The 26,331-nt window shown below is 35.4% G+C and overlaps 1 protein-coding gene across 1 annotated transcript; it reads left to right on the forward strand.

The window, feature by feature from the left end:
- The first annotated feature begins 1,460 nt into the window (after window positions 1–1,460).
- Window positions 1,461–3,116, forward strand: LOC121327610 (transcription factor Sox-21-B-like). The gene has a single exon (XM_041271721.1). The coding sequence runs from the start codon at window positions 2,112–2,114 to the stop codon at window positions 2,853–2,855; it is 744 nt and encodes a 247-aa protein (XP_041127655.1). The 5' UTR covers window positions 1,461–2,111; the 3' UTR covers window positions 2,856–3,116.
- The last annotated feature ends 23,215 nt before the right edge of the window (window positions 3,117–26,331 follow it).

Raw genomic sequence — 26,331 nt, forward strand, 5'->3', positions numbered from 1 at the left:
CTGAGACCCACGCCTGTCCATATAATGTACTGTCTTTGGATTCAGATAGGGCCACTGATAAAGTGCGTACGTACATGCATACGACAGTTTCTTCAAACAGATAGAATCACCATAACATCGACGTATACACTACGAAGCGTGTTGCTGCTCTTAAGCCATGCATGGGTATTCGTTTAATAGCATATAACAGTCAATATTTATTTCAGCTAACTAACAATTGTATTCTTAGAACGTCAATGGTAGAATAATTCGATCAGGTTGTAGGTGTGTCCTTTAATTACAGTCCTGTGGTTGGTGAGAAGAAAATACCAATTTAAAGTTGTCTAATTCTTGCTGACAATCATGATTTCTTTAATTTAAAGCTAAACTTAAATTAAATTGGAATGAATCCGTCAATATATTTGAAAATGACGAATATACAGTCTGGTGTTGTCGAAAAGATTTGTAGTTTGTATATTTTATTTTGTGCATCTATTTGTCCTTATTTTTGGCTGTTTACCTTTTATTATGTAATGTTTTAACGAAGGGGAAGTAAAATATATATTGTACTCCTTAACAGAGACTTCTGTAGACGAACCAGACCAAATAACTGGAATGATTCAGTACGATTTTATTTTCATAAAATGTTTTCCAGGATACAAATGTCAAAATGAAAGTAAGGTGATTCAAAACGCATGTTTTCCGTCTCTTTAAATATTCAAAAACAGCTGCAATAACGTAACAAGTGTAGGGTTTTTTTTTTTTTTTTTTTAATTATAAATTAGATTTAGGTTTGAGGCCAATTTTACATGGAAGCTCGCGGATTTGCAGCATATTAGAAGATTATAAAATGCTATTTTTTAAACATGAGTAAAAGCTTTGCTTTTTTAAAGCCTAGGTGATTTAACCTGACAATCTCTCAACTCTAACAGTGTCTGTTGTTGCAGGTGTACAATACTAATGTCTCACAATAAACAGACCATGTCTCCATAGCTAAGGTTAGCATTTAAAATAACAGTTTTTTCGATCAGTGTCAGATAACCATCAATGACAATATTATACCAATTTACAAACAATGCAATTAAGGCGTGTGTGTGTGTGTGTGTGTGTGTGTGTGTGTGTGTGTGTGTGTGTGTGTGTGTATAAAGGAACATTTTTAAAGAAATAGAATGCACCAAACCTTACCGGCAAAGCTTTGGTTAAAGTTTATTAACTTTAGCCTACTTTATTCAAGGGGCAAAAGCCACTTGTCTGTCTTATAAACTATGCTAATAACCTTTTTAGACTAAGAAATAGACTACAAATCTAAATGAAAGGAAAGTCTTGTCTATTGCGGTTGTCTTACCCAGCATTGGATAAACATTTATTCAGAACAGGATTGTGTCAGTTTGCGTGGGAAGCACTGCGCATGCTCAGGGGGAGACGCGTACGAGCCCCCTCCTGCCCCACCCCCAGGGGGTGGGGGACCTTACATACCTGCTTTGAAGTGAGTCTTATTTCTTATGCGGCAGTCGAGTTCCCAACCACTTTGCTTAATGCTGGATACAGGAGCTGATCTGTTAAGACACACTGACAACAGGAAAAATCGATTCGAGTGGAGCAAAAACAACACAGCCTTTTGGAAAGAGGACGACAACATATAACTAAGATACTTTAACTGACACTTGGTTTCTGACAAAACAAAACAAAAAAATATTTCCGTTTTCTCTGATTTTTTTTTTACTGTAACTTCTTGAGAAGTGAAGAAAGGTCGAAATTGGACCAAAAATAACTGTTTACAAGTTATGGTCTTAGGAATACTGTACATGACTGTGTTTACTGGTCGAAGGGAAAAATGCAATTGCGTAATGAAGAACTTAAGCTGAAGTGAACACAGCACCTTTGTTAATTCTGTAGCCAACACATTTAACGTGTTTTATATGTGTGTGTGTGTGTGTGTGTGTGTGTGTCGGGGGGTGATAAAAGCAATCACTTTAATGACAAGTGCCAACATTAACAACAACGGTTATAGTGAACTGGTTTGATTTTACTTTTACTGGAAGACAGAAAAGCCGTGAGGAAGAGAGAGAACACCGCGGCAGTTCCGGAAGACTTTACCTTGTCCAGTGAAAGTGCCTTCTTGTACTCTCGAAATGTCTAAACCGATGGATCACGTAAAGCGCCCCATGAATGCTTTCATGGTGTGGTCGAGAGCTCAGCGCCGAAAAATGGCTCAGGAAAACCCTAAAATGCACAACTCTGAAATTAGTAAAAGGTTGGGAGCCGAATGGAAACTTCTGACGGAGACTGAGAAGAGACCGTTTATTGACGAAGCTAAACGACTGAGAGCTATGCATATGAAGGAACACCCCGATTATAAATACAGACCTAGACGGAAACCTAAGACTTTAATGAAAAAAGACAAGTTTGCCTTTCCGATACCCTACAGCCTGGGCGATCACGAGGGGTTAAAGGCGAGCGGCTTACACGGGGGAACACTGGCAGACTCCTTACTTGCGAACCCGGATAAAGCAGCAGCGGCAGCTGCGGCAGCAGCAGCCAGAGTGTTCTTCAACCCAGCAGCTGCCGCGAATCCATACTCATTTTTCGACCTGGGCTCGAAGATGACAGATATCTCTCCACACTCATTTCCTTACGGGTCCCCTCTGGGATACCCTAGTGGAGGAACAGCTTTCTCTGGGGCAGGTGCTATCGGCAGTGGGACCCATACTCACACTCACTCGCATCCTTCCCCAAGCAATCCTGGCTACATGATCCCTTGTAACTGCAGCGGCTGGCCCTCTCCGGGACTCCAGCCACCTCTAGCTTACATCTTACTACCTGGAATGGGCAAACCCCAACTAGAACCGTACCCTGCCTATGCAGCTGCTTTATGACATCTTGGGAAAAAAACTGTGTAAATGTGTAAATGTATTTAGAAGGAAAGTTTATTAAATGCATGTACACATAGATACATGTGATATGTTTAATGTCGCGTGTATGTCGCGCGCAAATTGAGAATCTGACCCAATCTAGGGTTGGCTGTAGAATCTTTTCTAAAACTAAACAAGTAAATTATAACCTTGTACTCTAATGAATTTGTTTATGACAAAAGTATTAAATAAAATACAACATATTGTAGAAACACAACAAGCACTTGCCTAGAAATTGTTTATGCTTTTTGTGTGTATATATATATATATATATATATATATATATATATATATATATAATATATTATATATATATACAATTATATATATATATATATATAATAGTCTAATATATATATATAATTTAAAGCTTGTTTCCATTTTTATACCGTTGTGTATTTTGCTTTGTGGACACATGAGTAGACTTCTTTTCATAATTTGTGATCATTAGACATTTTTTTTTAGTCTGAGACAATGTCCTGCACAATTTTAAATTGTATAGAGAATAACCGAACCATATGGATGAGAACTATACTAGAACGGTTCATAATCTCAATTCGCACGCAGCATGTTTATTATTTCATGCCTTTATGAAAGGTACTTTTTAAAAAATAGAAAACACTACAGATGTATATTGCTATACAACCTTCGCTTGACAAAAATCTGAAAAAATGAAGTATTTATTTAATGTTTTAACATGCAGAACTTTTGTGTAAATTCTGATGATTCTTTGGACAGAATGACACTGTATGCGATGTGTGGTGGACAAGACAGGACTATGCCATGAGAACACTTGAAAAAAATGAGTAACTTATTCGATTACTACCTGTTGTACGTACACATGTAGAACGGATTTAAGAGATCATATAAGCGATGGCGGCTGATGTCAAATACGATTTGTTTCGAGTTTTTTTTTTTTTTTTAAGACTGATCGGGTTTTTGTTTTTGAAAAATGATTCTTGCTCTTTTGTGTTATACCCTGTGATAACAAAAAAATTCTACCGAACAAAAAAAAAAAAAAAAAAAAAAATGTTACGGCAATAAATATAAAAACAAAACAACACCTTGCCGCTAACTATACAATTTATGAATATCATGCACGTGGACTAAACAACTAACCTTGTCTAGCAGACTCTAACCTGATATCGTTTATTATAGCGTTTTCAGACTTGTAAATTGTACACATACTTAATGGATCGATAGTTTAAGGGATATTTTGTTACTTTACTGTTACAGATAGAAAATGGTTTCTGGCTAAAATCCTTACTTGGTTGGCTTACATGTGTATGTGACACTTTGGCACCCAGTAAACATGTCAGCTTACATAGAAGTGTTTTATAGATGTTTATGTATTTAATGTTTAGCTGAACATCATAGTGACCTTTTGGTTTTAATAAGGACATTAACTGTCCTTTAGTAACGTCTGCATAATGAACTTGAAGTGCTTATAGCGTGTAGCATATTTAACATTGATTTGCAAACAGCCGGTTCCCTTTTTATTAAAATTGAAAAGGAACAGACCCAAAGGATTAATCAATGTCCGTTTTTTTTCATTTCCTCTAAAATGTGTATATTTTAGCTGATGCTAAATTAAAGCCATTCGCTGTATATGTAGCTCATTGGGGTTTATGTGATATAAAAAAAAAGAGAAAGGTATTTGTCTCGCTTTTCCTAACATTTTGAAGTTGATGGTTTGTGTATTACTTAACACTGGACGTTTAAATTGCTGTAAATTACAATCTCAATGATATGATGTTCATTTGTCGAACAAAGGGTTATAATAAAGCCTAAAGCGAATAAACAGAAAAAAAGAATCTCTAGTTCTTGTTGAATTGCTGACAAGATTTTTATCTGAATTGCCCTTACGGTGCTTGGTCCAGGTGAAGTGTAAGGTATACTCCAAAGGCTGCTTTTGTTCAAGCTTTGAATAGTATTACTAGGAAATCTAAAGTAAGCCATTGTTAGCAAGAGCCAAAAACCTGATTTATCACATTTTTAATCGTGAATAGGAAGGAAGATAAAAAAAAAAAAAAGAGTCATTGTTTCTTTTTTTAAGCATTCAGTGGACAGCAGAAAGGGAGATCATTGAACACATCGGTACAGTTCAGAACAGGTATTGTATTCATTTCTGGTAACATTTTGAAAAGGCCCTGAATTGGCTGTCCACTATCTTGTTAGTGTAAAAGCTTCACTACTTATCCATGTGTTTGGTTCAGTGCCTTGAATGTGTTCTTCATTTACCCGGCCTTGCTTACATTGTTGAAGTCTTCAGCACATCAAAACCATTAAATAATTAACTCCAGCAGAAGACAAATTGACACATTTTAGCCAATGGTGACCTATTAATAGACTACAATAATTTAGTAAATATAAAGTCTCCAGGGGTTTCAAAATTTTGCAGTTTATAGGCTAGGCCAGCTAAATAAAATACTCAATATTTTGGGAGCGTCCCATTGAACAAACAAAACACTGGAAGCTATGGGGATAGATAGAACAAACAAGCCATTAAATTAATTAAGCAAATCCAGCTTTTTCTAGTGTTAAGTGATATTAAAATTAATTCACATGTATTTGAGCGATTATGTAAAACTAATTTCGACTGTCCAGGGATAATTATCACAGACACGGTTAATTAAACCCTTTCAGAGTCCGTATTTCCCTTTGTAACATCCAATTACCTCTTCACAGAACTGCCCGCTTCACCTTGTAAATAACCCTAAACTCAAATCATTATCGTCCCTTCACAAAGGCTGGAATGCAATTAAAATCATATCATGTGTATGATTACATTTTCTTTATTAACAACGTCGGTAAATGTATAGCCTACAGTAGGCCTATATATGTTTTTTTTTTTTTTTTTAGTATAAATATATAAATGTCTGCTTTTAGATATCTTGTCTAATTCATATGTAGCCTCATTCCCTTAAATTCAAGCTTTTATAACAACCAAAACAACATTTTCCAAAAGCGTAAAAGCATGTTTTTGTTTTTTTATATATGTGTTGTTTTCAGACATTTATTTGAGTAGTCAAGCAGCAAGTTAGGCCTACCTTAGTAGTTGCTACAACTGTCCAACTGCAACGACTACATTTTCAAATTGTTATGTAACTTACAAAGCCAATTATTACCTTAGTGAATGTGCCTAAGTAATGTGACCCGTCTGATCAATTTTGCATTATATTTTGGCCAAACAAGTCCTTATCTTTTGTGTTAGATATTTGCTTTGTATGGGATGTCATGAAGGTAATTCATAAAATCTACAGTTTCCCTTCACAACACCAGAAAGGTCAGCAGGTTGATAATGGAACCTATTTTACCAGTTCGGTGACCGTTTCCTTCGTTTTCTCTGTGCTTTTTTTTAAGAAAAAGAAGAGAGGAAAACTGAAAAGAACTCCTTTTTCCCTTCAGTGGGAGCGTTTAGACAGTCGAGGAGGTTTTGTCTGGGAACAAAACGAGGGTTGGGAGGTTTTTGTGAGAGTGTTGTTTGTTGAAGTGGAGCTCAGCAAAAAGCGACGGCTTTCTCCTCATTGTGAGGAAAGCAATCAGTGGTATTTGGAAAACTGTTAGCATTGTGCACTTCTTCTGTGTCCATTGTGGAGGATTTCTTTTCACAAGGTTTTTTTCCTCAGCCGATCCAGCTGGCCGGAGTGAATAGCAGTGCAATGTGTACACGCTTTGTCCCTCCAAGCCCTTCAAGTAGCCCCCATTGAATAGACTGAGTTGACACTGCATGACAGTGAAACAACATAATAAAAAATACATGAGCACATGAATAGAGGCAGGCGCATAAATAAATAAAATGGGTGACCAAAACTGGATAAACTGAATGACAAAACGGTGAAAGGCGAACAAAAAGATATTTAACACGCCAGATTAGCATTAGAATGCAATCTACAAGGCAGAACAATTGATGAATAGGTTTACCGGCCAAGAAAGAAATGGACTAAATGCCTTTTGAATAGATATGCTTTTTGCAAAGAGGGCATGAATGGGATAAAGGCGGAGATGCAGCTATGCAAATGACCCATAGAGCAAGGGAAGGGAAGTTTCTTCACAAAAAAAGAGAAAGTTGTGCTGATGATTATTCTCTGCAGAAATAACTCATACTATTCAGTGGTATGGAAAAGGTAGAAAAAGATCAGAACAATTGACACTTTATAAAATCACCATAAAATAAGAACAAATAATGAATATATACTTGCATTCAAATATCAACATATTCCTAATGCGATCTACGTACTCATACAGTATTCTAAGTATCAATTCTTATGTTTACATATTCACATATTTCAGAGATATTTAAGATTACAAACATAGTTATCAGAAAACAATCAAACAAGGTATGCTCATACTTTGGGAATCTTGATTGTGTAATGCCAGGTGTAAAATATTTAATTTGTAACAATTATTATTATTCCATTATATATTTGTCAGTGAATATATTCTAAATGTATTAGATTTTCATTATGTGAAACTAACACTAGCTAAATATTTGTATTGTTTTAACATTTATGGAAGAATTATATAACAAGCATAGGCAATCTGGATGTGTACTATCTCTGAGAAAGATCCTGGCCTTTTTGTCAGCCACGTCAAATAAGCTCACAACGTTTTCTGCTTTGATTTCACTGGCCACATGAACTGGTTTCCTAGATACTGTAAGGCACCAGTCTCGGCTGTACTGGAATAGCAGCTGACATATATAATATATGACACCTGGTTGCATCCAGTGGACTTTTATTGGTATATGTATATACAGCACTGGTGCACAAACCCACACTATACACCCACACAGACTGTACACATAATAATAATACTCTTTATATAGCGCCTTTCATAGTGGACCACCATCACAAAGTGCTTTACAAGATATGAGACTAGAGTGTGTGAACTATTAGCTGCAGAGTGACTTACAACAACCAAAAGACAGAGCACAAGGAGGTTAATTGGTTTGCTCAGGGTCACACAATGAGTCAGTGGGATTCTAACCGGGATCACTGGGATTTGAACCGGGGACCATCCTGGTTAAAAGCCTGTTTCTTTAACCACTGGACCACACAACATCCACAGCCAGCCACAGATGGTGAAGCCAAGACAAGAATTGTGGTTCACATTAACGCATAATGAGCCAGTAACCATCCATTCAGTATATTATCATACTATGTATCCCATTATGTGTAAAATGGAATGCTTTTCAATAGATGTGCTTATATTTTTCGTAGCTCAATTGGTAGTATAATCACCACCCTAGAATGTTTGAAGTAATACAGTATTTTGAGACTCTGGGCAATAAATATCCACACGCCCATTTATTCATTGAATTGGCTCCTGTGTTGAAAAGGCTTTAAGTCCAGCTTCAAATTGTATTTTTAATTTTCTTATGCATCCCTAAGGTGTTTATTCCTCAAGACTGGAGATGTCAATTTACATTTCGAGTCCATGAATAAGGACTATTGCAAACCTGTAAGGTGGTGTGCACTGCAGCAATCGAATGAGAAGCAAAACAAATTACAGGCAAACCCTACATCCTAAAGAAAAACAAATAATCTGAAAATTCAATATTTCATTTATGTATTTGTGAATTTTAATGCTGCCATATACAGTAGAAAGGTGTTAAAATTAGATATTTGTTCCGAGTTATGACAGCAACATCGAATCTGTCCTGTGAAATAAATTGCATACAGATGTTGGGGGCACCTAGAACAGAGGAGCTGTTGTTTATATTCCACTGATGCAGCATACCAGAAAATAAAAAGGTAAGCTTTAACAGAAAATGCTTTATTTATTTATTTATTTATTTTCTATCCCAGATACAAAACTAACCTCATAATTTGGAGTGGAACCATCAAAGAAGAATTGGAAATCGTCATGTAAAAGATATAATCAGAACTGTAAAAGTGAGCTGTATTTCAGATAACACATGCTAGTACAATACTGCATGGCATTGATAAATCAAAACATGCCTCTATGGAATGAAGGACATACTTAATTCTTGCACTGTGTACGGTATGTTCTAAGTAAATAAATAAATAAATAGTGTGTAGTGTGACATTGCCAAGAGGAACAGCTAAACCCTTAAAGAAAGGTACATAGTTTGTACAATCTTCTGAAGCGTCGTGACTTGGTACCCCAGTGACAGAGGTCATGTTTTGTTGACCAGGACATTTTTTTTCACTGGTCAAGTAATTCTGACACTTTGGCTAACCCGAGGGCTTACAGAATTTCATTAACGGTTTTAAAATATATTATAAATTACATGAGAAGTCAGGAGGCAGACAGACTGAGGTCTAAAAGCTGTTAGTCAGTGCAGTGGAATTTATATTGAGCCAGGAGCTCTGCTATAGTGTTGATACTACCAATGATGAGTAAGAAACAAGGGACCTGTTTTGGCACAGAATACCAACCTCAAAGCAGTCTAAAAGGTTCCCTTAATTTAATCTCCATTCAAGTGGTTAAAAATGCAGAGGTAGTATCATGTCCATGTAAGTTATAACAATACCTGATGTACTGGGCCTTGCTGTGTCCTATCTTCCTGGATCACTTGAAATAACGTTCAGTACTTTTTCGGCATGATGAACTACTTCTGGTAACTCTGAAGCTTGGTGGTATGTAGCAGCCCCTGTTATTCTCAAGAGTCCATGAGCTAAGTTACATGCAGCAGGGTAATTTGGGATGAATGACATTGGCCTATCATTTTTTGTAATGTTTTATTTTTATATTTTAGATGCGATTAAAACATCATTTTAAAATGCTCATAAAATTGCCTACTGCAACAGTAATTGTATACAGTAAATGAAATACCAAGACCACTCTAACTGTGAGCTGAGGTCAGAACTAGTGTTCAGATGTCACCTCGTATCCTTTTCCTAACCAGAAGCCTGGTCATTCTGAACTGTCATTCTGGCTTTTTGTGTATACTGTTTATTCACTATTATTATTTTATTTTACAGGTATTGTAATAATAATAATAATAATAATAATAATAATAATAATAATAATAATAATAATAATAATAATAATAATAATAAAATAAAAAAAAAAAACAAATGTACATTGTGGCAGTAGGAATTACAAATATATTATTATTATTATTATTATTATTATTATTATTATTATTGTTATTATTATTATTATTGCTACACCATTATAGTAACTGTGGATTTAACTAGCATACATAATTTTTTCTCAGATGTAAATTGAAAATCCTGAAATTGGGAAAATGAGAGAACGTCAAAAATTAGAAAAATTCTAATTGAAAATAGAATGCATGTACAGTGCTGTGAAGGTTAAACTATGATGCTGGATCTTTAAGTGCTGCACTACAACATTGAGACAGGCTCACAGGCAATGTGTGCAATCAAATGCTTTATTGATCAGTCAGTAATCAGATACAAATGGAAGTTTGAAAATAATTTTACATGACACAAACATTGATATATTACTCACTAATGAATCTCAGTGAAGTAATGCTGAAAAAGTTACATGTTTTATCATTTGGACAATGTAATACAGAAATAGGTAATATTGTTAAACTCAAGAAACAACTCCTATGTGAATATAACAACGTGGTCCATCATGCATATAACACATTTGTCTTATTATAATATTCAAAACAGCAGGATTTTTGACTTCACAGTTATGAGCTGTATGTTTTGTAACAATGAAGTGACAATAAGAATTTTGTTATTTACTGTCTATGACATCTGAAAAATCAGTCTGAAAACGGTCGGAAATCATTACAAAAAGGGAGGAATTTCCAGGGAGGAATGACAGTGAACTGCTCCCTATATTTGTCTAAAACTCCAAATGTAAACAACCATTAGAATTCACAATCATATTACCATCCTAAAGATATTTCAGTAGATCATGCATGTTTTCACAGTGTTTGCATTTATTAGGGCTTTTCTCCAACCTTCAAACATGTAACAGTTTTGTCAGTTCCTGGTTGCGTTGTTTGCAGTTTATAACAAATGAATCAGGTCACCACTTGGAGTTAGTAAAGTTAAGTCCTTGTTTTTTTGGATGAGCGTTGTGAGCATAACAATTAGGCTGGGATGCTTTGTTTTGCTTTTGTACTCAAACCAAATTACTCATCATAAACCTCCAGGCAAATAATTCTTCCAATGAACTCAACCAGTAAGACAAGATTTCTTAAGGGAAATTATTAAGAGATTTCCTTGTGATCTTCGCACAAACTGACTTCAATTACAAGAATTACAGTGATAATCTAGCATTTCCTCTTACTGTAAAATACACTGTACATAAATCATTGCAGCTTGTCCAAATGGAATATATATATATACACACACACAGAGAGAGAGAGAGAGAGAGAGAGAGAGAGAGAGAGAGAGAGAGAGAGAGAGAGAGAGAGAGAGAGAGAGAGAGAGAGAGAGAGAGAGAGAGAGAGATTGTACTTCCACCAGATTGCACCAGGAAAGTAAACTATTTCCACAAAAACAGAAACATGCATTAATACATAGGCTGTTTCAGAAAGCTTGCCACTTCTGCAATTATCATAAGCTATGGTATCCAAGACTATCTTCCTATAAAGGTCACAGTATTCTTGTATCAAAAAGTTTTATTGTGCAAATACCTGGTGAGCAGGATGTAGCTGTTATATTAATGGTGACTTGTAACATATACAAAAACAGATCAACATTAATTATAATTGTTAAAGAATATAAAGAAAAATGCACATATTAGAATATGCTAATTAATTTTGCAAAAACAAATATGTGTAATATTTGAAAAGACAAATTGAATTAAGTTTTTTTTTGGTTTAAAGTTGGACAGGTACTAAATAACATGTGCAGATTTGCTTGACACCTTAAACACACAAAACATTCTGAGGAAGAAAAAAAAAGATAATGCTAGTTAGAATAAAGGTTTTCAAATGAAGAATAACATTGGCAGTTTTGTACGTTATACCAGGAAAAAACAAAAAAAAAAGTTTAGGACAGGTATACATGACTTGCTCAACCAAACTGAAGCACAAGCACCCACTGCTGTTGAAACACAAAATTACACTCTTCGTTAATAAAAATTAACTCTGTTAATGTCAGTTGTTTTTTTTTTTTTGTGCACGTTTTGTTGTTTTGCAATCATGGATGCAGAATCATGGCTGTTTAGTTGAGCAAATAAATGGTATGTAATATATATTAAAACAGAAAAAAAGTCATTTCTTAGAAATATGATTTTGCTAATGAGAGGGAAAGTCTTAGTTTAGTCCTTGATATTACCCCTTGAAACTACCCCTTCCCCTTTCGTTACCAATGTGAACAGTACTGATACCAGCATGTTGAGTGTCAAGGGTAATCAGTGTTGTTATACTTAGGGATTAAAGAAAGACACATTACTAACTGGAACCAGCCAAGGTTAATCTAAACGACTGCCCTTCCTAAACACCTGACTCCTGTAATCCCATATTGTAAAATGGTCCTGTTACTTCAGGAGTATGTTGTTAGTGGCGCATTGCATTACTAAGCCTTACTATCTGATGCACAACAAGTGTTGGATCACTCCCTTCTGAAAAAAAATGACGTCCAAAGCATTTGTAGCATAATAGGTCTAACTGGAGGATCTATGAATCATGTTTTAACCAATCAGAAAGCTATTATCTCATTGCAGACTTGATGCTCACTGTAGTCAGTGCTTCATTTTATCCCAGTTAGAAATATACTTTTTTGGGGTGGCATATTTTGACCAAAACAAGAAAAAAGGTGGTCTGCCAATGTACATAGCTGGACAAAATTGACTTGTTATTGTCATTTCAAAGGGAGTTGGCAACAGTCATAAAGCATAAAGAAACATTTGCAGCCAACTTTCCTCATAAAATGTCTTATTCCAGGGGACCAATTTCAGCAATTGACTTCTTTAGTGTCTTGTATGAGTCTGGATTGACTCAGATGGATATGAGTGCTGTATGTGAAATAAATTAGAAATCTACATAATAACAAAAGAAAAGTTTAAACAAGTGGAATCCATTTTGCTGATTTAGCCCATTTTTTGTCCATGTGTTTAAGTGGATATTCTGATTTGCACTTGTCAAAAGATTTGTCTTTAAGAATAAAAACTCTTCTCCAGAGACTATTATTCTATTTTAATTCTTGGTATTGTGTTCAGTTATACAAATGTCCCATTTCATATAATTCAATGATAGGAGGTTGCTGGCAGCATTATGGTGTTTCAACTACTTCCAGTTTCCCAGTTATGGCTTTTCAATTGAGTAATTCTTGTGGGAACCTTATATACCATACCACAGTGAACTGCATGTCAGTATTGACAGCAATATCCTTTCTCCCATTGAATCAACTGCATCTAGTTATCAAGACTATCAGTCAGTTAAACTATCACAAGCTATTGCTTGTAGCCTGACTGTGCCCCTTGGCTAGTAACCAGATCTGTACTAACTTATGTGCAGTGTGTCACATATCCTGTTGTGACTCAATATCAGCTGTTGGACCTTGTATTTTCATAACCGCTGCCATAAAATCTGTTTAAAGGTGCACCAATAACTTATAATAATAAATTCCCTGATAGAAACTTCCTGATCTGGTGACTGGTGTTAGAATATTATTTTAGTTAAGGATAAGTGCAACAATAAATAAAATAAGGTTTTGGTAGGTTCATATGGTAGGATCATAGTATAAAATACTCCAGTCCTTGATTGATTAACTTGAATGATTAACATGCTTTTCGAAGATGCCCTTTTTAAGCCTTTTAACATTCCTGTAAACTGAAGACAAGTCTGTAACTGCGGTCACCAACCACTTCTCTTTCCTCCCTTTATGTGCATTGTCCATACTGTTCTGTACAATGAAACACTGAAAAGTGAGAACAGTTGGGTGCCAACATTTCTACCAGATTGGGGGTACCATATGTTACAAGGATCAGTATGTCAGTGATTTGGTCTGTGGGGGTTTACAGGTTGTAAAAACATAAGAACAACTTTTTGTGCCCCTACTTGGGGGATCTGATTTAAAAAGATAGAATTATTTTTGGTGTTTAAGATCCTACTACCTCAACCGGTAGGCTTATAAAAAGTACTTCTTACCTTCCATTCTAAACCCACTTGTACTTAACTTCCATTTATACCTGTGATCAGCCTAGCCTAGTCACCTTAGTGTGAAAAGCTTGGCCCATACTAGATAATAAGATGAACTAAATCAAGTGTCTAGATTCTGTTCATCACATGTGTATGTACAGTAGTGCCCTATGAACAGATGCTTTAACTCTTGACTTATTTAAAGCCTGTTTACAAATACTTTGTGTTAAGTTTAAAATACGCCATTCATATTTTTACTATCACTCTTAATGGGCCAGATGAGTATTGCAAATGCCAAATTACTTTACGAATCCAAATCCAGATTTAAATTAAAATGAAAGTGTATAGCCGTAAAGAAACTAACATTTCTTGTTCCAGCTCTTAAATGCCCCCCGGCAAGGATTGTCAACCTCAGATTAAATTCTCAGGTTTTTAGGGCAAAATATATCTATCAAAAAAAGAAATAATGAACTTGAAGAGCTAATGCCCTGGAGACCAGTCACAAAGAATGATATACTTCTGTGAGACATAACATAGGCAATTGATAAGTACCTGCAAGTTGGCACACACTCTGCTACATGTGCCTATCAACAAAGAAGATTATTTTCCAAAATGGTTATTACGCCTGAAATCTGGAGGGCTCTAGATTGCACCTTTAATGAGAAGGGATGAATCACACACTTGCAACTTGCATTAAGTGAGATGTAATGTTTTATCTTCTAGCACATTATTAAACAGATATCTAGTCTACATTAATTCAGAAGCTTTATTTATTAACATTTGTACAGGATTAATATATGCAAAGCTGTATGTGGGATTTATTCAATGTGATATCATGGGTTAGCATGCAAATTCTGTACACTTGCTTTAATTAACAACAGATCATTGCCATATGGTATGTATTTTGTGGCTAATCCTTATGTCTATATATGCATGAAATACTAAAATTCACTTCTAAGAACGTTGTTTTTTGGGAGGTAGTGCGAATTTGAAATAACTTTTTTTAGTTTGAAAGTTTTCAAATTATTTCTAATAAGGTATCATTCAATACCGTATTTTGACTTTCGCAAGGGTAGAACATGTGAAACATTTGGATTACAGTAGCAGTTAGCTGGTTTACATTCAATGGTTTCCAAAAAGATTATGCAAGTGAACATTTTACAAGAAACACCTACACAACACATATGTCTGAAAGAGAATCACCACATCACTGGCAACCTTAAATTAGCTTCAGCACGTTAGGATTCATTATGTGCGCGTGTGCAGTTTTTTTTGAATGGATGCTTTTTTTTCTATGAAGATTTGTGACTTATTGTGAATTGGATTAATTTGAAAATGTGTAGACACCTTCATAATGATGTACACAATAGACGATGATTTTAAATCATTCAAAGCATTCCCCAAAACACTGAAAACTATTATTAGATCTGTGATTATAATTGTTTGGTAATCTTGGCATGGTTTTCTCTATAAGCAAATAGCTTTCTAGTTTTAAATGCTATAAGGTCTTGGTTCAGCTACATATTTGATGCACTTAACATGCATATTACTGGACTTGGCTGGGTTAGCTTTCATGTATTCATTTCAATTCTAGTTTTTTTTTTCTTTTTTTCTTATTCTGTGAGAAGAAATGCATTGTAGTTGTGACTGAATGTAACTGTCTTTTACCACCACGTGACCTGTCAGTGATTTCTATTCTTCTTACAGTGTTTATACAAATAATATTGGATTTGTGTGGTTTAGCAATGTGAAAATGTTTGTTACAATGCTCAGCGCCTTGGAATAAATAGCGCTGCACAAATCATTTTTGTATTGATAGGTAATGAGTAGTAGATGTCTTCAACACTTTGCTTTAAAAAAAAGTTCTACAGTTTAATCTGTTACATAATGCAGTACTTACCTATAAACAAATTACATTATGATGTCATACTCCTGTCTGATGAAAACATATACCATCATTAGAGATATTCATATAATTTTGCCCACTTTTAACAGTTTTTTGTTATTGGTGTTTTGAAAAAGCTTTATTGTCATCTTATTTACATACATTATAGGTAAATATGATAACAACAAAACAACATGTTTTATTTATATTTATTTTTAAAAATGTTTTTAAACACTTCGCACAGTTGCCAGACATTTCCAACCAATGTTTGTCACCTCCCTATACCTAAGTGATAGAATACTGTAAAATGAAAGTGGATTTTTTACGGTATCCCTACAATGTCTACAGGGTCTCATGTGTTTTCAGCTGAGCACTTTTGTCTGGGATGTAGCTTAAATACAATTAAGTTATGCTGAATTATAGACAGGGAGGCAATTTGACTTCCCAACTCTTCAGGTAAAGAGAAGGAGATACGCTCTACTCTTAATCCACTAGGCTGCTTGAAGGACTAACTAACATATTACAACAGTGGATTTGTAAACCACTTGCATTCACAATTTGAAGAGGATTGTCATTGAGTTTGACAATAAAATACAATGTTATCAATATAAAAATTGTAATATGTAGTTCATTCTTAAATCAGCTTTCTACAAACCTCAAAGAGAAATCTCCTGGCAAACAAGAAATTCAGATCAGCATTGTATACAAGCAAAAATGTTGGTTCTCTATGTCCAGAACTGCCAAAAATGTATGCCTGAGTATGCTTACATGGCCTTTTCCATTGCAAACTTAACAAAAGTGTGTACGACAACAGACGAAAGGCCATGAATTTGTCATTTCTATTTTTTACACTGAATACTATTTAACCCCTTTTCAGGTCCCACCTGGAGCTTTTGCTGCCTGCTGACATTTTGAACTGACTGCCCTACCTGCAGATTGATAGTTCTCCTTGTGAGATCCCAATGACAGTCTAACCCATTTGTGTGAAATTCATAGATAGATATTCTCAAATGTACAATGCAGTAACTTGATACTGTTAGTATTTAATAAAATACTGTATTATAAACATCATGGATTGTCTCAGCCAATCACATTCTGTGTGGAGTGGTTATTATCCCTCCAAAGCCAACAGAACCTTACATCAGATGGAGCTCCAATCAAAAATATAACTTTGCAGCGATCCTTAAAGAGTATATAAGGACTTTTTTATTTTACTGTGTTACATGTTCCCATGTGCTGCTATAACTGTTTACGTAAGGTGTGTGTATTGTTTTTTATTTTGTTTGTTTGTTTTTTTTTTTTACATTTGGACCACTTTTTTAAACTTTCAAATTGCATTCCCTGCCTCAAGATGGCTTCACATGTACCCGCATGGCCCTCTCAGAACTACATTTCCCATCATCCTCCTGCTCACATATGTACCTGAAATGGATTTACCAGTGAGCAGGAGGATGATGGGAAATGTAGTTCTGAGAGGGCCATGCAGGTACATGTGAAGCCATCTTGAGGCAGGGAAAAGTGGTCAAAAAGGTCCTTATATACGCTTTAAATGTAGTTATCTATTTGATCTAACACCGGCCCGTTTTATCATTATATTATATTAATGATAGTGGTCTTAAGATCTGCCTGTTGCCTTTCCCTCCAGCTTGGGACATTTAACTGTCACCACTGTCAATTATGTCTACCTTAAACAGAACGAAAATGAAACCAATATTGAAAAAGTAAACACATTTGTAATTCAAAGATCTGTTGGCTTTTGATTATGGATCATAGAAACGCCTATACTAAGCATTTTTTTTAGGTGGGATATAATACAAATCATTGAGCCTGGCTTGGAGTGAAGATTCATCGGTGGTAAGACAAGTACAGTATATTCTTTAACAGGAGATGCATCTAAATATATTTCACACAAGGAACAGGCGGGACATGAACAATTGCAGGAGATTAAATCGAAGGTTATTGTTTTCTAGAATGTTCCTCTGAAGCTCTAGGGCTCATACAAAAAAAAAAAAAAAAAAAAAAAAATCATGCAAACCAAAATATAAACAAAAATAATTGTGAGTGAATCCAAAAATGTAAGCCTTACCTGGCTGACCCAATTCTTCAACACCCTGCTAACAGGCCTTGAGGTGACAGCGTTTCCTTTTCAGTGCAATTGCATTTACACTGTACTCCTAATGAGAGATCAACAGCAGGCAAGCATATAGAATATAATGCTTTCTTGTAAAAAATAATTAGCGAGTGATTGATCCATCCTCAAACAAACCGGTTAACTGAGTTAATACCAAAGACAGATTAAGGCTGGTGCCAAATGGGCCCTGGTATGCAGCAGAGGCTGTAAGTAGACCAAAGAGTGGTCAAGGAGGACAGTCTACCAGTCTTGTAATCTACTTTCCCGCACAATTAGTCTACTGTAATACTGGAGCTGTCAGCACTGGGGATCATTATTGACTAAAAGGGGAGTATCTGTTATTTTGTATTTGAAATGATTGACACCCATTTTAATGTGTTTTATTTCAACCTGCTCTCAGTACCAACATTTAATACAGAATATGAAATCAGATTGATAGTTGCTGCAAGTATTGCTTTATTTTTTCATTATGCACAAAACATCCAGGGGAAGGAACTGAACAATGAACATGAGAACATAAACAAAGTTAGAGTATGAGAAAAGGTCATTCAGCCCATCAAGGCTTATCCCTTGGGGGAATACAAAAAACAAAGTTTAAGATTTTTTTTTAAGCATAGAAATAACAGTTACAAAAGAAGAAAACTAAAGAAGGAAATAAATTTGAATGAAAGTGGAAAATGGAATATAGAAAGAGAATAATAATAAGTGAATGCAGCAGTGCTTCTTGCAAAAAAGAAAGAAAAAAAACACTGTTGACACCCTGGCTCCATTCTTCCACTTTCCCCTTTTTCTGCTTTTCGCCTCGCAGCACGCCGGGCTAAGCTGGAAGCTGTAATGTCATTAAATTGCAAATGCTTTTTTTTCATTTCTGACACACACTGTTTACTTATCTGGCAAAAACATATGTTGGAAGGAATCCGTTAAATTCTGCCCATTGCCTTGGGTGAAAGTGCAATAGAAACGGGCCCACTGAGCTCGTTCTTTCGTCTCCTTTTAGCACTTTGCCTTATCTACAAGTCCGCTTAGCAGCAAACTGGCGAGTTCAATGAAAAACGAAGATACAGGGGGAGATTAGCATAGAACAGTGAAGGAAAAATGCTTGGAGAGAGGGTCACCCTATTGCAAATGATTTTACTCCTCTCGATCTGCATAAATGACTATTTTTAAGGCATCTCCAGCGTCTGTATATTTTTCTCACTCTGCCACACATTTAATTTCACGCCCCATGTTCTGAATATGCTTAAATTCATATCTCTAATGCACCTTTAAGCCAGAGGAAAGAGGGGGGGGGGGGGGGGGGGGAAGCGAAAGCAAAATTAAAGATAAAATGGTCTGATTTGCACTACAAGTCTATTACTTTGTGGCATTTACATATAGTTTACCTCTGCAATTCCAAGATTTTTTTTTCATATCTGCATTTCAGCTTGTATAAATATGTATACATCTTTGTTGAGAAAAATAGAATTCCCAGCAGTATTAGAAAGTTTGAAGGGTGCACTTTCTTCTTACAACTTATTTCCCCCTCAGGAGAGTGCTGGCAGGTGGCACTGTGCTTTAGGTATGTCCTTCGGGCTTGTTTTACAATAGCTGTAGCATGAATTTCATTGTTCTTTTTAATCCTCGGTGCAACACAGTTCACTACAATTCAGATAATACTGTCCCAAGCTCAGACTGAGAAGTTTAAACGAAGTTGCCAAGACTGAAGTGCTTTAGTTGACGCGAACATGCTGAGTCTTCAAATACACTATTATAGGGTTGTCACATGGCTGACAAGGGAGTTTGCACTCCATGGTGTACAGCCTTTATCATTACTGCAATAGTAAATGTCAAGAATAATAATGACTTGCATAAAATGTCATACAGTTGTGTGGGTGGTCTAAACATTATATTAAAGTCAAAATAATAAAGGAGTTGAATGTTTTGTTTTATGTTAGCATTGATGGAAATAATAATTTAAGAAAAAAAACTCAAATCGAGGCCTAGCATTTAATTTTGAGAGAGAATGGACTGTTCAAGCACAGCTCAGCTCCCTCAATGCCGCTCTTTTAGATTTCAATACATCCACTCATTATGGAAGGCACTGGAGCATAGTGGCTGGATTTAAACAATGCAGGTAGTTTATTTTTCCTCAACTGCCATCATATATATGTAAGAAAAAAAGAAAAAAGAAAAGGCTATTTTAGGTATTTAAAAAGGTAGAATAATTGATTACAAATCAATTATCAGGACGTAGGACGTCTGCGGATATTCCTTCATCAGAATCATAATGAATTTAAACAAATTTTTCTGATGTTTTTTTTACAAAAAAGTAGTTTTTTTGAAGAATTTCATGCAAAAAACATAAGTCAGCTACGTTTTGAATATCAGACTTTTGCAAAACTATGTACTAAACTTAACTAAACATTAGTTTATCAAATGGACAAATACATGTGATTTTATAGGAAAAGAAAAATAGAAAAAAAGAATACTAGTAAAACCATCTGTCATCTTCCTTTTTCTTAAACTATATATATATATATATATATATATATATATATATATATATATATATCATATATATATATATATATATATATATCTGAGCAAAATTACAACAGTCATTTAAAAAAGATTTTTGGAAGTTTAAAATAATTCATTGAATGGTTTATGGTTAATTTGCTTCTGTTATAAATAATAAGAGATGTTTTACAAGATTTATCTTGCTCCATTATGATCCAGAATACAAGATAACACTGAGCACATGACTTTATATTATACTTTACCTGGTTTAACACTAACTAAATCGCATGTGGATCCCTTAGCAAAACAGAGCTCAACTCCCTGGTGGGCCTTAGCAAAACAGAGCTCAACTCCCTGGTGGGCCTTGTACTATAAGAAACGTCTAAAAGGACATGTCATCCTATGTTGTACACTGCACCCAACCTCCCTGCGTTATATTTTGTCAAAGGACTCAACAGAAAAATCAAAGCTAGCGGTACTTTAAAGTCCATATCTCACATAGAAAATCATTTTTTGGTTTTGGAGTCCTACTTGGTTTACTTTCACAATGAACAAGAAATTAAATCTCCATGATCGATTTCAGAATACTGAGAGACGTAAAACTACCAATAATTCCGGAAAATACCGACAACGCACCGATGATGCACAAAGTTAATGTGACGTCACTAAGGAACACCCTTACCCAATAATGTTCATATGAACATTACCTTAAAGATACAATTGTAAATCGAAAGCTTACCTAGAAAAGCTGGATGAGTGGATTAATTATTTTGATTTCTGCATCAGAAATCTTGAGCACGCAATGTGTTTGTACTGGTTTAGTATTGAGCAGTAGTGCACAGGGTAAGAAAAAAAAAACTATGGTAATTCTTTTACATCTGTATTAGTATCTTATAGATGAATCTACTTAAAAATGTATTTTTGATATACAAGTTATGATAAAGGTTCCGAAATTGTTTAATAAATATATATATATATATATATATATATATATATATATATATATATATATATATATATATATATATATATATGAGATGGTTCCGCTGTTGTCAGGGGAAAATGAATCAATGGTCACTTGATGATTGTCTTCGTGAACAGCCGTCTTTGTAAAGGTCTATGTGTGTTTGTGAACTCGTGTACCAATGTCTTACAAAAGAGAAAAAAATTAATTTGTACCTGCCAGAAAACAACAAACAAAAGCATTACTAGGCTCCGTGTTCCGTGTTGTATGAAGTGATCACTGCACTGCAATGACGAACTCGTTCATTTAACTTTCACGGAATACAGTTCTTTTTTCCATGCAGTGCATTCCCATGCGCCTATCTGAGGTGAACTGTATTTTTGACATTGTTTAACCATGGTGAAATAGGCCTGTATGTGTGATTGTTTCGTTTATGCCAAAGGCATATGCATACATGTTTATGGTTTATGGTTCATGGTTCATGTTTTCCCCTAGTGACGTCACAGATGTTAAGATTCGAAATCAGTTCCTTTTGGCTCAATCACTCAAAACAAACTTTTGGACTGTAACTATAACAAATTTACAATCAAAAGTATAAATTATATCTACCTGTGTGTGTGTGTGTGTGTGTGTGTGTGTGTGTGTGTGTGTGTGTGTGTGTGTGTGTGTATGTATATATATATATATATATATATATATATATATATATATATACACAGTGGCTTGCAAAAGTATTCAGACCCCTGACCAATTCTCTCATATTACTGAATTACAAATGGTACATTGAAATTTCGTTCTGTTTGATATTTTATTTTTAAACACTGAAACTCAGAATCAATTATTGTAAGGTGACATTGGTTTTATGTTGGGAAATATTTTTAAGAAAAATAAAAAACTGAAATATCTTGCTTGCATAAGTATTCAACCCCTGTGCTGTGGAAGCTCCCAGTTTGCACCGATGAAAGAAATTGCCCTAACGAGGACACAATTACCTTACCATTGGCCTCCACCTGTGAACCATTAAAGTTGCTGTCACATTTTCTGGATAAAAACCCCACTGTTGAAGGATCATTGGTAAGGCTGTGAATCTGAAGGAAAATGAAGACCAAAGAGCATTCTACAGAAGTTAAAGATAAAGTAATACAAATGCATAGATTAGGGAAAGGGTACAAAATAATATCCAAGTGTTTGGATATCGCAGTAAGCACAGTTGGATCAATAATCAGGAAGTGGAAGCGGCATCACACCACCCAGGCACTGCCAAGAAAAGGCCGTCCCTCAAAACTCAGCGCTCAAACAAGAAGGAGACTTGTGAGAGAAGCCACAGAGAGGCCAACAATCACTTTGAAGGAGCTACAGAGTTCAGTGGCTGGGAGTGGAGTAATGGTGCACCCGTCAACCATATCAAGAGCTCTGCATACCACTGGCCTATATGGGAGGGTGGCAAGAAAGACGCCGTTACTCAAAAAGTACCATCTGAAAGCACGTCTGGAGTTTGCCAGAAAGCATAAGAGTGACCCAGCTGCGATGTGGGAAAAGGTTTTGTGTCAGATGAGACCAAAATAGAGGTTTTTGGTCAAAACTCAAAGCGATGTGTGTGGCGCAAACCTAACACTGTCCATGCCTCAAGACACACCATACCTACAGTGAAGTATGGTGGTGGCAGCATCATGCTGTGGGGATGCTTCTCATCAGCAGGGACTGGGCATCTTGTTACAATTGAAGGAAGAATGGATGGAGCAAAATACAGGAAAATACTGCAAAAGAATCTGCTTCAGTCCGCTAAAAAACTGAAGCTTGGGAGGAAATTCACCTTTCAGCAGGACAATGATCCCAAGCACAAAGCTAAAGCAACATTGGAATGGCTCAAGAACAAAAAGGTGAATGTCATACAGTGGCCCAGTCAAAGTCCTGATCTCAATCCCATTGAGAATCTGTGGCACTATTTGAAAATTGCGGTCCACAAGCATCTTCCAACCAACCTGAACAACCTGGAGCAAATCTGCCAAGAAGAATGGGCTAAAATCACTCCGACACTGTGTGCAAAGCTGGTACATACTTACCCCAAAAGCCTTAAAGCTGTTATTGCAGCGAAAGGTGGCTCTACCAAATATTAATGTGTGGGGGTTGAATACTTATGCAAGCAAGATATTTCATTTTTTTTTTATTTTTCTTAAAAATGTTTCCCAACATAAAACCAATGTCACCTTACAATAATTGATTTTGAGTTTAAGTGTTTTCAAATAAAATGTCGAACAGAATGAAATTTCAATGTACCATTTGTAATTCAGTAATATGAGAGAATTGGTCAGGGGTCTGAATACTTTTGCAAGCCACTGTGTGTGTGTGTGTGTATATATATATATATATATATATATATATATATATATATATATATATATATATATATATATATAATATATTAGAACACTATTATAGTGTAGTTTTATAAACTATAATCAGATTGTAATGTGAAATAGGCGACATGGACTTTAAGGATTTGAATGCCTTATAGGTCCAAAACCTCTCTTACCAGGCCTCTCCCGAAGCACTTTGTTAATTATCATGGCTGCCATTTGCTTTCCCTGATCTGAGCATAGTGCTCATATTTAAATCTGTAAGCTTTAGAATAAGGGTGGCTGGGGAAGATGCATGGGACAGGGTAGTGAGCTAACTGTCTATCTAATACTCTGATAAGAAAATTAAAAGATTGTTTTCAAATCTAGAAGAACCTCATGTCATATCCACAGGTCACAATAAAAAGAGCTCACACACTGTTGGTGAGATGATAAGCCCTACATTTACATGTCTGTGTGCAAGTTTAAATTCAGTACAAAATGTCAGGGAGCCCTGCGTGTAATTTCAAACAAAATTTTAATTTATTCTAATCATATTGCACCATGGGCCTTTTTTTTTTTTGTTTATTTCTAATTAGGTTTGCCATCTCTAATAAGGTAAATGATAAAAAAAAAAAAAAAAAAAACATCTGCGGCCAAAATATCAGCAGTTTATTGTTTATTTTAACATTTTTTGCATTTAATATTTTTGAAGGACATGCTTTCATTTTCATTTCCAGAAATGTATTCTTTTTAGGTTTAGATTAATTTGACTGCTTTAAAAAGCACATAGCATTTAGTTGTATCTAAGCTAGTAAATAGTGTATACTCATTTGGAAACGAAGTAGGCCTATCAGTAAATAATAACTTGCTTTCATGTTGTCTGGCTAAGCATAAACTGACAGATTCTTGGTCTACTAATACATACATTGGGGTCTATTTATCTCAAGTAAATGGCAGTGCTTCTGAGTACATAATTTCAAAGATAAAAATACACTGTTAGAGGTGTTGGCTTTCCAAGCATTGGTACAAGAGATATATTTTAAAGATTAGTACTGTTAGGGTTGTGTACCGGGTTTCCTTCAAGTGGGTGGTTTTCAGGTCTTGCAAGTGCTGTTTGATTTTGAATGCCTTTCAGAGACACCAGTATAATTCTACGGTTTTTATCTTTTTAAGTGTCAGCCTTCAGCAACTGCATCTACCTCTTTTATGATAAGTACAGCAACACAATGCCAGAGAGATGCAGTGGATGAATTGTATTTAAACACACTCAAGTGTGCCAAGGTTGGTCTGTCTCAGGAAAATCTTTACACTTCACACTGTATTCCCTAAATTGGACCTGAGTATGTATGTTGGGCTCTGCTGCCCTCTAGACACATGCCAGGCAAACAGCATTCTGAGTTTTGGTCAGCCACCGCAGACTTTACTTTTTTAAAAAATATTTTAAAAAGCTATAATTCTTTAACAATTGATTCTGCATTTCTTTTTTTACTCCCCAAACAAAAATAAATAAATAAATAAATAAATAAATAATAATAATAATAATATTCACAAGAAAAAAACACATCTAATCTCATAAATGGTCATTATACTTATTTAAGAACTTAAGAACTTAAGAAAGTTTACAAACGAGAGGAGGCCATTCGGCCCATCTTGCTCGTTTGGTTGTTAGTAGCTTATTGATCCCAGAATCTCATCAAGCAGCTTCTTGAAGGATCCCAGGGTGTCAGCTTCAACAACATTACTGGGGAGTTGAGTCCAGACCCTCACAATTCTTTGTGTAAAAAAGTGCCTCCTATTTTCTGTTCTGAATGCCCCTTTGTCTAATCTCCATTTGTGACCCCTGGTCCTTGTGTCTTTTTTCAAGCTGAAAAAGTCCCTTGGGTCGACACTGTCAATACCTTTTAGAATTTTGAATGCTTGAATTAGGTCGCCACGTAGTCTTCTTTGTTCAAGACTGAACAGATTCAATTCTTTTAGCCTGTCTGCATATGACATGCCTTTTAAGCCTGGAATTTAGGGCTTTTGCAACATATTAATGTCATATTAACTGCAGGTTATCTCCTTAAACAATGTAGCAACTTGTTATATTATTAGCAGCAGCACATGCACTATCATTTTAAAAACATTTATGAACAATACTAGATTATTTATATGCCATGGATCATATCAACTCAGGGGCAGTGATATTTTGCAGCTGTGATAATCTACTGTGCCAAATGTCACATGCAGCACCGCTCCACTTCTGTGTGTCCAGGCTTTTAGTCTAGCTATTACCTGAAAAATAGTACAAATGAATTCCATTCTATTACTTTAGGTTATGATAGTTTTGTCAGCAGTCTTTTTAGGAACAGTCAATACTGGTGGTAACACTTGTTGAGGATTTCTTCTGGCTGCTGAGCGACAGCCTAGAACACAAGATCATGATGACAACATGCTTAAGTCAAGGTACTACCTTGGGTCAAGTAAAACCCACCTCCCTTTATGTCAGCTTTAAGGCACATCAGTCCTCTTTAGGATCACATGGTGGCATGTAAAATTGATGATTAGGAAATAAAAGTGTTACAGTAAGAAATGTACA

Source organism: Polyodon spathula, chromosome 15 (genome assembly GCF_017654505.1).
Source record: "Polyodon spathula isolate WHYD16114869_AA chromosome 15, ASM1765450v1, whole genome shotgun sequence".
NCBI lineage: Eukaryota > Metazoa > Chordata > Actinopteri > Acipenseriformes > Polyodontidae > Polyodon > Polyodon spathula.